Source organism: Apaloderma vittatum, unplaced genomic scaffold (assembly GCF_000703405.1).
Source record: "Apaloderma vittatum isolate BGI_N311 unplaced genomic scaffold, ASM70340v1 Scaffold42394, whole genome shotgun sequence".
Classification (NCBI taxonomy): domain Eukaryota; kingdom Metazoa; phylum Chordata; class Aves; order Trogoniformes; family Trogonidae; genus Apaloderma; species Apaloderma vittatum.
Genome location: NW_009714008.1, coordinates 1 through 13,225, shown reverse-complemented (window position 1 = coordinate 13,225; position 13,225 = coordinate 1). Strand labels below are relative to the sequence as shown.

The window sequence follows — 13,225 nt, the reverse complement described above, 5'->3', positions numbered from 1 at the left end:
CACTCCCTTGAAATGGATACTCTGAAGGAGACAGCTGTTAGTATCTTGATGGTGAAGGAGAAAAGTAAAATGTACCTTTGCACATTTTTTTTTCTCCTGCTTGATATTTTCCAGGAGCATTATTAGAGCTGCAGCAGAGTAGAGCTATGTATTGTGCTCTATCCTATGTGTCTTCATGCATGCCTTGGCTGCTGGCCAGATGGGCAAGAGCAGGATGAATTGGCTTAGGTGCAGAGTAAACTGGTTGTCTAGAGGTATCATTTCTGGGTTCTCTAGAGGTGTGGATACTAAAATGAAGGTATGATGGACAGTGAGTGGAACACTCACAATATGGAAATAAATGGACGAAAGACAATCTGCGTGTGTAAACCAGTCTATATTGATCTGAATATGTATAACACTATTTCACTTCAGCATTCTGAGGTTTAATTTCAGTGCTAGTTTGATTGATTTAGAAAGTACTTGACATCTATTGGCTCTTAATTCAATTACAATTATAAATAGGCAAGTAGGAAAAAAGTAAACTCCTTCCTCTTGCATCCTCTCCTTTTTCAAACATGAGTTAACTTGTTGAATGTGAAAACATTTCCAAGATGTATTAACTTCTAAAATTCTAATGTTGCACTTATGTTGTCTGCAAAATGAACAACAATCTACTACAAAAAAAGAAAACTTAATTCAGTCTAGTCAATCTTTATTCAATCTAGTCTATTGCCAAATTCTTTGGCGAAATTGCAAAAATGACATTTTTTGCTCTGAGATAGCTGGAATACTCAAACATTGAAAATTCTTATGGCTAATCCCAATGCAAAGACAGATGAACAACTTGGGGAGAAGGCTTAGGCGAGATCTGTAGCAAAGTGAGCTGTTTACTTGAAGTGACATTGCTCCGCAGATTTATCATGATGTTAAGCACTAAGCGATATTTACCTGCTGCAGATTGTGGCCATCCTCTGGACGTAGAGTGTCAAACAAAACGGGTTCTACAAGTTTTGGGGAATCTGGAGCCCAGTTTGTATAGGAGACAGCACTTCCATCAGCCCAAACAAAGTTAAGTTCACTGAGAATATCATTTAATCCAATCCAGGGTTCGTGTGAAGCATCCTTCAAATGGTAAGTGAGAAAAGCTGGGAAAAAAAAGACAGTAGAAAAGAAGATGAACATGCCATGCCATCAGTCAAGACAACAGCTCATAAACAAATCCTTAACTGTTTTGTTTAAATCTTATAATGTGTTGCCTGATCTAGTTGAGAGGCGTCCCTGCCCACGACAGGGAGGTTGGATTAAATGATCTCTAAGGTCCCTCCCAGCCTAGGCCATTCTATGATTCTGTGATTCTATAAATACCTCTTAATTAGCATTTGATTAGAAATTTACCCAAGTTTATTATTTCAAGGTTATGCCAAACTTTTGCCTGTGAAAAGTCTCAGACAGTGTATGTGTTTGGAACTATGAAGCAAGACTGGGAAGCAGGAAGATACAAAAAACCTGCCTGACCACTATGTTAACTAATGAGTTCACTTTTTTCAACACTCAGAGTAAGCTGGTTGACTGACAGAAATGTGTGGCTCTATATAGCTGCAAATGGAAGCCCAGGAACATAGGCAAGGTGAAAATGTGCCTTGCTCTGACATTCTACTGCTGAATTAGGTCGCAAAATTTAGGCAGTCATTTCAGAGAGCGATAGTAGTATAAATTTTTCTATTTCTGGCAGAAACAGACCATGGATTCCTTTTCTTTCTGGGTGTCTAAAACTACAAATGCCAGGTCTGGATTTGGTATTTTATGCTAATTGATACCCTATAAATAATGTAAAGCAGTTTGCATGGAACAGGATGAAAACCCTTAGCATCAGTAGCATAGCCTAGACAGATGGTTCCAGTTCTTCCAGCAATGTTTCATGCCATGGACATATAACCCATGCTGAGTATACATATTATAAATTACATATGTTTACATACTGCCTCTTTTTGCCATGTTCTTCTTTGCAGGAAATGACCACTAAATACAAAGAAAATGCCATTACCAGAAGTGCTGTTGCATTATACCTTGTACTTGTTCATTAGGTATGCTTGCCAGGTTTCCTCCAAGGCTCATACAATTTCTTCTTGCACTATGCCAGTAATCATAGGAAGAGCCAAAAAATTTGTAACACTAGGAAATAATGAGTACAGACTGTTGGTGAGTGACAGAAGTAGTAACTTGGGTTTGAATTACACTAGTTTAAGTAGAAATTAGCCCAACTCAGACCCACAAAACAATTTTTTGAAGTTGACAGGGACTCATCTCTGGAACCGAGTCAAAACAATTCACATATTTTAAATTTAGCTTCTAACTTTCTGTAAGGGACTGAGAAAGTCACAACAAATCTCAAAGAACCATTTATAAACCACAGTAGGAGTTTGATGAGAATCCAGTGTGTTAACTAACTCAGAGGTTTTGAGAAGCCATAATCCATTAGTAAAGAACAAAAAAGTGTTGACTCCGTAAGAAAAGCTCAGCCCAGGGTTTCATATGGAATCACCTGAACTTTCTGAATAACATTTTTGACCTAGCTCCTATGGTCAGTGTGCCCTTATGTGTGTATTCATTTTTTTTCATTTTTCAGTTCTTTAATTAATGGAAGCGTGTGACTCATGATTTCCTTAAAAAGTGTGTGGTCATTATATTATTCATATATCTTTACCCTGAAATGCTTTCAGTAGTTATGGGTGTGTGTAGTGTGCCCTCTCCATGTTTACAGCTCACCCTCTGCTCTGCAGCATGTCAGTAGCGCTGTCAGAGAATCAACTTGCATAGTTTATGGAAAATAACAACTGTTCCAGCTGAAAAAAAAAATGGAAAAGAAAGTGTACTCATAGAATGGCCGAGGCTGGAAGAGACCTTAGAGATCCTTTAAGCCAACTTCCTTGTCATGGGCAGGGACGCCACCTCTCGACTAGACCAGGCAACACATGGGGACCCAACGGGAATTGAACCCGCAACCTTGGTGTTATTAGCACCATGCTCAACTGGCTGAGCTTCACTAGTGTCAGTATCCATGGGTGCTTTCATAACAATATTGTATGTATTACAAAATGGAACCCTTACGTTAAAACCTGCTTGGAAATAAATGGCCTTATTTCTGATTTGTTCCAGCTCAAATCTCTGATTATATGCTATAGTTGATGTTTTCAGTTGAATTCAGTTCAAATTCTTTTGAAAGTGTATACAGTGTAGCAGTTTTTTCCAGTGTATTTCAGCTGACCACTTCTCAGAAAAAGAACCAACTAAACACCATTTTGCAAGAATTAGGCAACTGGTTCGATTTTTAAGGCAACTTTGGATAATCACTGTCAAAAGATATATAAGAGAAAAAGGATCTCTTATATGTCTTTAAGTACTTTCCCAAGGACTAATATTGTGCTTAGATGGATGTTATTGTACCTTATTTTTGAATAAAAGCCAATCTTCAGGACATCCTCCAGGAGGTGAAGGTACTGCTGAAGGAAGTGTTGCATTTTTAAGACTTCTTTGTCTCTCACAGATATAGCCATTCGAAAAACCACAGTTGACATCATTCCACAAGCCTGAAATCAATTTAAATATAGATTATAAGACATTGAATAAGACTGAAGTTTGTGGGAAAGTGAACTGGCTCTGTGCTTGTAGGTTCAAAATCAATGTGAGATAACATGCTTTAGCTCAGCTCTGCCTCCCGTGATCGCTGCTTACAGGAAGACTTTGGTCCTGCTGTGACTGTGGGAGTGGTGACCACATGAGGTGGCAGCTCCAAGACCTCTCAGTAGAACACACCTGAACAGCACTGAAACACTCAAGTGTAAAGTAACACTTCATCAGAGAAAACACTGTAAAATGTGAAACTCTGTTCTATTCCTTCTCAAGCTATTCTCTAATTATTTTTTAAAGACAAATTTGCTGATGATTTGAATAGAACATGTTGTTCGTGCAGCTGAAAAATCAGTGATCAAATTGTTCCTGCATTCCCCATTAAAAACAATTTCTTAAATTCCATTTCTGTGGCTAATAATGCCCCCGAAGAAACCTCAGATATAATGACTATACTTTATTATGCATATTTTCCCAAATTGCTGATAAATAATGGATTAAAGCTGGCCAGATATTTTCAATAAAAAGAAGAGCAGTATCCATAAAAATATTTAAAAAAAAAAAAAGTTGTGCAACTTACCATCCTCTTTATTTAAGACCACACAATTTTCTTGAGCAGCTGCAAAGTTGGGCTCACCCTGTGCCCAAGCTGCATAGTGCACCGGCCTTCCATTCATCCAACTGAAAAAAAAACACAACAAAAGAGTAGCAGATGCTCAGACAATCTACCTTAACATGCTAAAAATGTTTTTAAAAATATACAGCAGAACTTATCTGTAAATTGAGTTTCCATTAGGATTTAAAGACCTTAGACAATGAAATCCCTGCATGTCAAGTTAAAAACAAAAGCACCTTTATTTTTAAAACTTATCTATACATTCATAGCATGCATATTCCATATAAAAATGACATTTAAAATAGTGTCTTTACAATATAGTTAAACCAAGAAAGAATACACATTTCGACATAGAATGGCATAGGCTGGAAAGGACCTTAGAGATCATCAAGTCCAACCTCCCTGGTTTTTGGGCAGGGACGCCACCTCTCAACTAGACCAGACCGAGTGGGAATTGAACTTACTACCTCGGTGTTGGTCCTTGTTATCAGCACTGCGCTCAAACCACTGAGCTAACCAGCCTCCTGTAATATAACTCTCTGAATTTCAGTTCCTTGCAGTGGTCCCTCCAGAAGGAAACCTGGCAGTACAAAACTTCTACAACCACTTTTTATGAATCCTCATGGAGCTTGTTTACCTACTTGAACTGTTGATCCGCATTCTGAGTTAATCCTATGAGGTATGACTTCAGTTTGCCATTTTTTAAGATCTAAACACAAAAGGACAGTTTTAGTTAGTGCTTTCTAGTAGTTATCTAATATGAAAAAGCGTAATTTTAATGCTATGGAAGCAAATAGATGAATACACACTGTATAAACGATCAAATGTAGTCACCAGAGAGGACCCTAGTTGAAGTATATATATCATACAACACATAATTTTGCTTTATTATCTTTATTGATTCTTGCCCAGTTTTGGCTGCATTACTGGTATGATTGAAGCTTTCACAGTTGTGTTCTCAATTTAAAAAAAAATATATAAAGGGAAAGCTTTAGAAAATATTCAATATAAATTTTTTTGGTACTTTCCTGTTCTTAAGCAGCCAGGAAGTTCATGTGGCTCAGGCCATCTGTTCTCTCTGCCTCTCATATCCTTTCCTACATAATAAAAGCAAGTATCTAATAGTGCGAAACCGAAGGGAGGTTGTGTGGCTGCTTTGGTATTAGTAGCATTTATGGGATTATTGCAGAGGTTTGATGCAACATCCATGCTATTAAATTGTCAACATGCCCCTGCCATGGCTTTTGCATGTGCCCATCAGAACCATCTTCCATAATAGGTAGGCAGTGCCCTTTAAATATGTAAAAAAAAATTGATACTTATTGCAGGAAAACTATTTCATGAAGGCCCTAGTTGGTCAGTGCCTGACCTGGAACAGGTTAAACCTTTCTCTGAAAAGTTGTTTTGTTCAGCAGCATGATGCAGTATGTGACCATCAGAGCTACACCAGCAGCAGCCTTGCATCTACATGTAATGTTGTGTTGAGAGTGATATTCAAATGAGAGGTAACCACCCTGTCAAAAGGACAACTTTCTCAGTATATGTGTAATCTGCCTATTCAATGCACTGTGTATATGTTTGGTCATGGGTGGAACTCTATCTGGATTAGAATATACAGGAATATACCCACCCTAGTAAGTGGTATTTGTTTTCCTAAAGAGAAGCTCTATTCTATAGAATAAATATTTTTCATTGAACATTTAAAGCTACTGCTAATAAAATGTAGCAATATTATGCAACAAGCACAGTCTCCTGACTTCACAAGCATATGCAGCAGTTATATGGCATATAGGGAGGTTTGGGTTGGATCTCAGGAAGCACTTCCTCACGGAGAGGGTGCTCAGGCACTGGGATGCACTGCCCAGGGAAGTGGTGGAGTCACCGTCCCTGGAGGTGTTTAAGGAGAGGCTGGATGTGGCACTTAGTGCTGTGGTCCAGCTGATGTGGTGATGTTGAATTATAGGCTGGACTTGATGATCTCAGAGGTCTTTTCCAGCCTCAACAATTCTGTGATTCTGTGATAGGCCATATATTGCATAATATGGGTAAATTTTCTCTTACATATCTCCATAAAAATTTTCTTTCACTATTATTTCCAATAGTAGCAAGATCTCCATGGTTGCTTTTGCAGAAAATTCTGGCTTTCTCCATAGAAGTCGTTTCTGTGCTGAAAAAATACTGTCTGTCTCCCTTTATAATCCAGCCATCTTCTGTGACTTCGTATGCTGCAACACAGAACAGGAATCTCTTCACAGTTCTTACACAAAGCTGCTGACGTTACATGATACCACCCTTCCAATAAGAGAAAAAACCCAGAAGCTTACTGGCAGAAGGGCCCAGAGGTTCTGGTTTCAAGGGTGTTCCTGTAATGAAATGGGAAAAAAATGAAGATATAAATGCTTCCCAAATGTCAAGGCAGTATAAGCATTTAATTAGTCAAAACTATCTTACTATTAATTTTTCATATTTTACGTATTCAATGCACGATATAGTCATACAGCATCTTTGGTGCAGAGGAAAAATGGATGACCAGAGAATAATAGATGCATCTCTGTCTTGGTACATTTCTGGTAAGCACATCTTGTACATCCTGAATGTTGCCTAAGTTAGTTGACTGAAGTTAGACTGAATACTTGTTTCTGAAAGAAAACTAAATGGTAAAAATATTTTACTTCAATGTTGGTATATTTTGCACAGTAATAAGAGATTTTTTATGGACACTCTCTTGTATCTGAACAAGAAATTAAAATACTAAATGAATTTTTGCTTCAAAGTGTTTTACATTTTATTAATGTTAATTTGTTTTTCGTGTGAAACTACTTTGTGAAGAGTCACATCTGACTGAAAATCCACCATCTTTTGAAAATAATTTAAATTAAAAATTTTAACACCACAGATGGGATATTGGAGCAATTTTTCCTCTAAAAATGCAGACAAAGAGCTATAAAAATGTAAAACAAAGGACACCTTTAGAATCTTTTTCTGTAGGAATTCATCATAATGTTTGTGTTGCTGGATGTATAATTACATTTAAAAAAGTGCGTGACACAAATGGTTGGCGGAAAAAAAAGTCATGCAAAATTACCATTAAAGCAACCAAATTTTCTACCAGCATGTAAGGTGCAGATTTTCGTGTTTTAATAGAGTGAGATTCAGCTTAAATTCTTTCCTAATGTGAGTTTAGAGTAAAAAAAGTAACTTTACCTTTCTTTATTTTACAAATCCAGTTATGACTGTATTCACAGTGCACCTGAATCCATGACATGGAATCCTCTTCAGAGATTGCTCCACAATATTCAAAAGCAGCGTTGTAAGTATATGTATTTTTGTTATAGTTCACCTACAAAAAAAAGACACTTCTGGTTTTAAGTCTTATCGCATAGGGAAAAAAAGTTGTCCTCTGGAAAGCACTCCTATGGTTGTGCAGACTATGTGGGCTGTTGAAGAAATACAGTCACTCTGCAAGAAGAGAAAGAAAGGCTCTGGTTTACACAGACTCTAGAAGTTTAACAGACTCTAGAAGTCCCATGAAAACTGGAATCAAATGAGGTTATAAATCAATAGCAGAGAAAAGGAACGTGGCAGTACCACCAGCAACTGATAAAAATCATAGGATCATAAAGGTTGGAACAGTCAACCCATGACACCTTTCTTGTATATTTGCCACCTATATTATTGTCTCTCTAGTGCTAACTAGTACTCCATGTTACCACGGTTGTGATAGTATAACCTCGGGATTTATTGGCCTTTTTCTTTTTAAAAATAGAATGAAGAATAATGATTTAGAGTTACCCAGTGACAGGGAACACACAACCTATGTTTCAATGACAACCAGTCATAGAAACAGCTCTAACAGCAAAAAAAGTCAGCATAGAAAGGAACTGGCAAGGTCAAACACTCACCGGTGATCCATCACTCCAGGAAGGCCCACCATCAGGATCCAAATACTGCAAACCTATCCAGAAAATCTGAGATGATGGGGATTTTTTTCTAGGGTATGAAAAATATATCATGGAATCAGAGGATGGTTAGCTCTGTCATGGATGGATCTGGTTAGCTCTGCTAAATTTCACAAGTTATATGGGACAATAACTCTCACACTCACTGAGAACTTCAGGTAAAGTAGAAATTTTAAGAATAACTAAATGCTGTTGGTTAGCAAATTCATGTTAGTAAGTAAGCAAAGTTCACACCTTAAAATTTTCTACTTTGCAAATGATTGTGTTGAAAGCACAGCACTGATGATTTGATTATAGTGATCTTTGAGGAATAAAATGTTCAGGTTTGCTGGAAGCTACAATTTAGTTTCAAAATGGTTCAGTGAACAAACTTAGAAATGGGTCTGAAGGAGAGGCATTCAGCCAATTTGGTTGTTTGGGTTTCTTTAATTGAAGAGATTTGCAGATGATCACAAATTTTAGGAACTCCAGAAATGTCTTTGAAAATGATACCCATTTTCTCTGGTGTTTTTCTTATGACTATGATGCTAAAAAGATACAGATTTTCCACTAATTATCTTGGGAGCAACTTAAGGATATTATCATTTACTCCTATATAATTCCTATAATATACATCATATTGCTACATCAAAATATCAATCATTAGATATTTTGTTAACTTACTTTATTGAATTTTCTATCACTGTTTGCTCTTCTTCACTTCTAATGGCAGCCAAATCTCCTCCTATTGCTCTACAGAAATCTCGGGCTTCAAACCATGTTTTCTTTTGGTTTTCTTCTCTCACAAAACCCTATAGATACAGGTAGAATACTGTGTTTAGAGAGTGTTAAAAATAAATCTGCTGACTGATTTGTATAAGCAAAATAGGAAAACATTCCATACAATTATCATATATAATATGGATTGAAGGGTATGCTAATTGGACAACCTCATGTGTTACTGCTAGAATGATAACTGCAGTGATAACTGCTTACAACATTTGTGCATTAACATGCCATTCTCTGAAGTTTAGACCCCCTATCTGGTGCTCTTCTGTCTCATGAGTAGGCTTACTGGAAAAATAATACTTACTCTGAAGCATGAATTAGTGCTATTGCTTGTATCCCAACCCATGGGACATATGGAATCAGAAACAGTTTCAGGAACAGAAGGAAGAGTGATTTTTTCAGCCAGTTTTTTGCAGAGAAATTTTGCCTTTACTTCACAGTTCTGAACATTCCATAGTCCAGCTGCATTTCCAGTCCTTAGGGCAACACAACCAGCTTTATTCCCTTTGTGAGATATAAAATAAAATTGAAATGTGTTTTGAAGTGCTTGCCTTGACATTTTTAGAGCCCCTGTGATTAATTTACAGAACACTGTTTGAAATATTAAATGTAGTGACTGCTGAACAGAGGGGCTTTGTAAAAAGACCAGCAAGCAAAGCTTATCCATCATCCCTCCCCTCTGAAAAGCTTTACAAGTGCATGAAGAAACCCGTGCCTACCTCTTTCCTGTGCCACTCACTGCAAAGATTTGGCAGCCCATTGCCCAGCCTGGAAGAGACTGCATCCTTTCCACTTGATTTTATTTGATTCAGTTTGATTTTGCTCTTGTAAGCAATGAGGAGCCAGAAAACAAATATTTTTATGGCTTTATAGAAAATCATAGGTTGGAAAAGATCTTTAGATCATCAAGTCCAACCATTAACCTGGCATTGCCAGGTCCACCACTAAACTATGTCCCTAAGTGCCACATCTACAGATCTTTTAAGTATCTCCAAGGATGGTGAATCAATTTCCTTGGCAGCCTGTTCTAATGCTTAGCAAGCCTTTCCTTGATTTTTTCATAATATCCAACATAAATCTGCCCTGGTGCAACTTGAGTCTATGTGCCCTTGTCTTATTTGTTGGTACATGGGAGAAGAGACGTACCTCGACCTCGCTGCAACCTCCTTTCTGGTAGTTGTAGAGAGAGATAAGGTCTCCCCTCAGCCTCCTTTTCTCTAGGCTGAACAATCCCAGTTCCCTCAACTGCTCCTAGACTTGTGCTCGAGACCCTTCACCACCTTCCTCATAGACATGTTTTTGCAAAGTTTGAAACAACGTAAAATTACAACACAGCATAAATTCACTCCAATGGCAGGGTACCAGGCATTGCTGCGTTCCAGTTTGTGTACAGAACACCTTCACCAGTCACCCACTTGAACATCCCTTGTTCTTCTGTGTCCGAGAGACCAATCCAAAAATACTTCTCAGAACTTAGACCAACAAGGCTGGTCAGATAGGCTTGTTCATATCTGAAATGACAGGAGTCAGATGGGGTTAAGGCTCCCTTTCCCTTAGTCTCCTATTTCTAGCATCCTAAACTATGCAAGACTAGAATGACTGGAGTCTCCAGTAAGTTTTCTTTCATATCGAAATATGTTCAACTAGATTTCAGATGGACTAGCTTTAATAGCAGGTGAAGCTGTGCTATACTGAAAAACTGCTCCTTATAGATCAGAAGCAGCTATGGGCTGTTCTTTCAGAGTAAAGTACTAGAAAACATGAATGTGTAAAATATATTCAGTTAGGAAAGCCATACTGTATTTATTGATTTGTTTTCCTTGAGAAAAATGATATTTTGTTTTTCCAGTTTCACTTTTTTTTTCCAGAAGATTCTCAACTATATTATAAAATCTCAATATTATTCCATCAGATATAGAAGTTTAAAACTCTTCTCATACCTGTCTCCTACACTTGTCAAATAACCACGGCTCCTTTCACAGGTTTTCTTTGCTTCTGAAAATGTTACAGAGGTATGTCCAACCAGGTAGCAGTAAAATCCATGTCTTTTCCAGCCCTGTCAAGAAAGTGTAAAATATTCTTGTAGTAAAAACCCCATATGTTTTAGTGTTTGAACATCAGTGTATACTTTTAAATCAACATATTTTTAATACAACCAAAGGAATGAATGTATTCATTTAAACTCCAGTGGACAAATAGAAATTAACCTTAGGAAATATCTAGAAAGAAGATATTTAATGCATACGAGTCCCTCGTTTTTGACAATTAGGATCTGATAAAAGTAAGAGGCACACAGAACAGAGAAGGTAATCAGACACAGATGAGTGAAATATTTTCTTGCTTAGAACCAGAAAGTAGTCTGTGTTATAGTGAGATGCTGACTCAATTTTCCTGATGTTTCTAGGCTAAAAGAACTGTAACTAAACTAGTTAAATGATTTAACTCACCAGCTCACCTAAAAAGTCTGACTGCAGAGGTAGCATAAAAATTACTGAAATAAAAAATCCTCAAAATTAGAGCTGAATTCCAACTCAGTTTTCCCTTCTCTGCCAGCTCAAGATTTGCTTGCTACACCCAGGAAAGGTAAATAAAATTGTTCAGTATTTAGCTGCTGCCTAGCTCCATCTAGCACAATGAGTCCCAGCCCTGTTCCCCATATGGGGTTGTGGGAAGTGTTACTAAATATAGAACAGTAGTAAATAGGAAAGTAAAAAGATGGAAAAAGAGAAGAAAAAAAAGCAGTAGGAAACAATAACTTTTTCAAAACAAATTCACTCATGAAAGTTATATGATTCTTTGGATTTGGCTTCAGTAGTGCTTTTTGTCATCCCACAATCCAGAAATGATTTCGAGTCTCTTCTGTGTTTTAGATAACCACAGATGGTTGTAGAAGAATATAACGAATGTTCAGAAAACTGCAGTAGTGGCACAGACAGCTCTAAGAGATAATGAGCCTGACTCATACTGACTAAAAATAATTCAGAATAATTTTATTTTTAATAAGGGAATGTAATGAAAATTTTCACCATGTATTTGATGTACACTTGCACTTGTTGGGGTGGTGGAAAGGCTAGTTTCAGTTTCAAGCGGAACTTGTGAAAAAAATTGATTTTTGCTAATCAGATATTTGGTTATGCTTTCTTACCTTCAGGCAGGCAGGATCAGTCTTTGTTGTCCCAGCAACTCCTTGTAGTGGGTCTCTTTTACAGATGTAACCTAACTTTCTATCACAGGCACTGTCTGCCCAGTATCCATCCTGAATGCAGTTTAGAAAGAGGTGTAAACCAGTAAGGCAGAACTCATTTCCTTTAGAAACACTATCCATTTATTTTTTTTTAAAAAACATGTTTTTCAATGAGAGAAGGAAGATCTGTATTTTTTTGAGTTCCAAATATTTGTGCTTAATTGTGAAATTATGTGAAGCTAATTGTCATGGGCAAACTGTTGATGTTTGCTTGGGATATAGTGTACACTCACAATCAGATATGAACATTTACTCAGTTACCTCTGATTTAATTTTAAATTTAATTTAGAACACCCACCTTTCAGTGAATAAAGATAACAATCTCTAATTTGTATCTAAATTGCATTTTAAAAAAACCACACAAAAGAACAGCAAACAACTAGAAATAGAAACAAAAATCAAATAGCATATTGCTACACAAACATGGGATGATTTTACCTTTCCTGCCATGACAACACAATCCTCTTGCCTGTTGATTCCTTGGGTTGGTTCTCCAGGCAACCAATTGGTGTACGTCACAGGGGTCCCATCACTCCACTCAAAGTACATTTGTGTGTTGAGGTCATTCAGACCAATCCACAGCTCATCCACAGCTTCTAGGAACAGAAGTTCACCTGTGTTAGTACCCAAGTTGAAGCAGTCAGCAGAAGCAAAACATTAGGGAGATGAGCTGAAATTGCCATGTTAGATTAAATGACAGTGGAGTTTGTTTTAAGACTTAATTCTTCTTTCAATAAGTTAAAAAATGAGACAACAGCAGGAAATGAGATTCCTCAGCTTTATCAGTAGCAGTCCATTACTGTATCTACAGCTATAAGGTGCCTGAGGCAGATAATCAGCCCAAATGCTGCAGTAACTAGAGCTATTATTTCCTTCAAGTGATTTCATGCAGTGAAAAACAAATGAAAATCAAAATGAAAAGAATGAAAGAGAGAATTAAGAGACTACTAATGATTCCGCTTGTGTTTTTCTGGTGCTTGAGTTGAACCTATATATCTGTGAGCTTCCCTATAAATATTCACAGAATCA

The 13,225-nt window shown here is 37.2% G+C and overlaps 1 protein-coding gene across 1 annotated transcript; it reads right to left on the bottom strand.

Moving 5' to 3' along the window:
• Positions 1-930: 930 nt before the first annotated feature.
• On the bottom strand, positions 931-12,810 carry LOC104273294 (macrophage mannose receptor 1-like; the record flags this gene model as incomplete). The annotated part of the gene is made up of 15 exons (XM_009868576.1): positions 931-1,127; positions 2,049-2,154; positions 3,427-3,569; positions 4,190-4,290; positions 4,867-4,934; positions 6,287-6,450; positions 6,550-6,588; positions 7,430-7,565; positions 8,128-8,215; positions 8,848-8,975; positions 9,257-9,456; positions 10,315-10,463; positions 10,893-11,008; positions 12,098-12,208; positions 12,635-12,810. Coding segments are annotated over 15 exons (1,922 nt in total), but the record flags the coding sequence as incomplete, so codon positions are not given.
• Between the last annotated feature and the right edge of the window lie 415 nt (positions 12,811-13,225).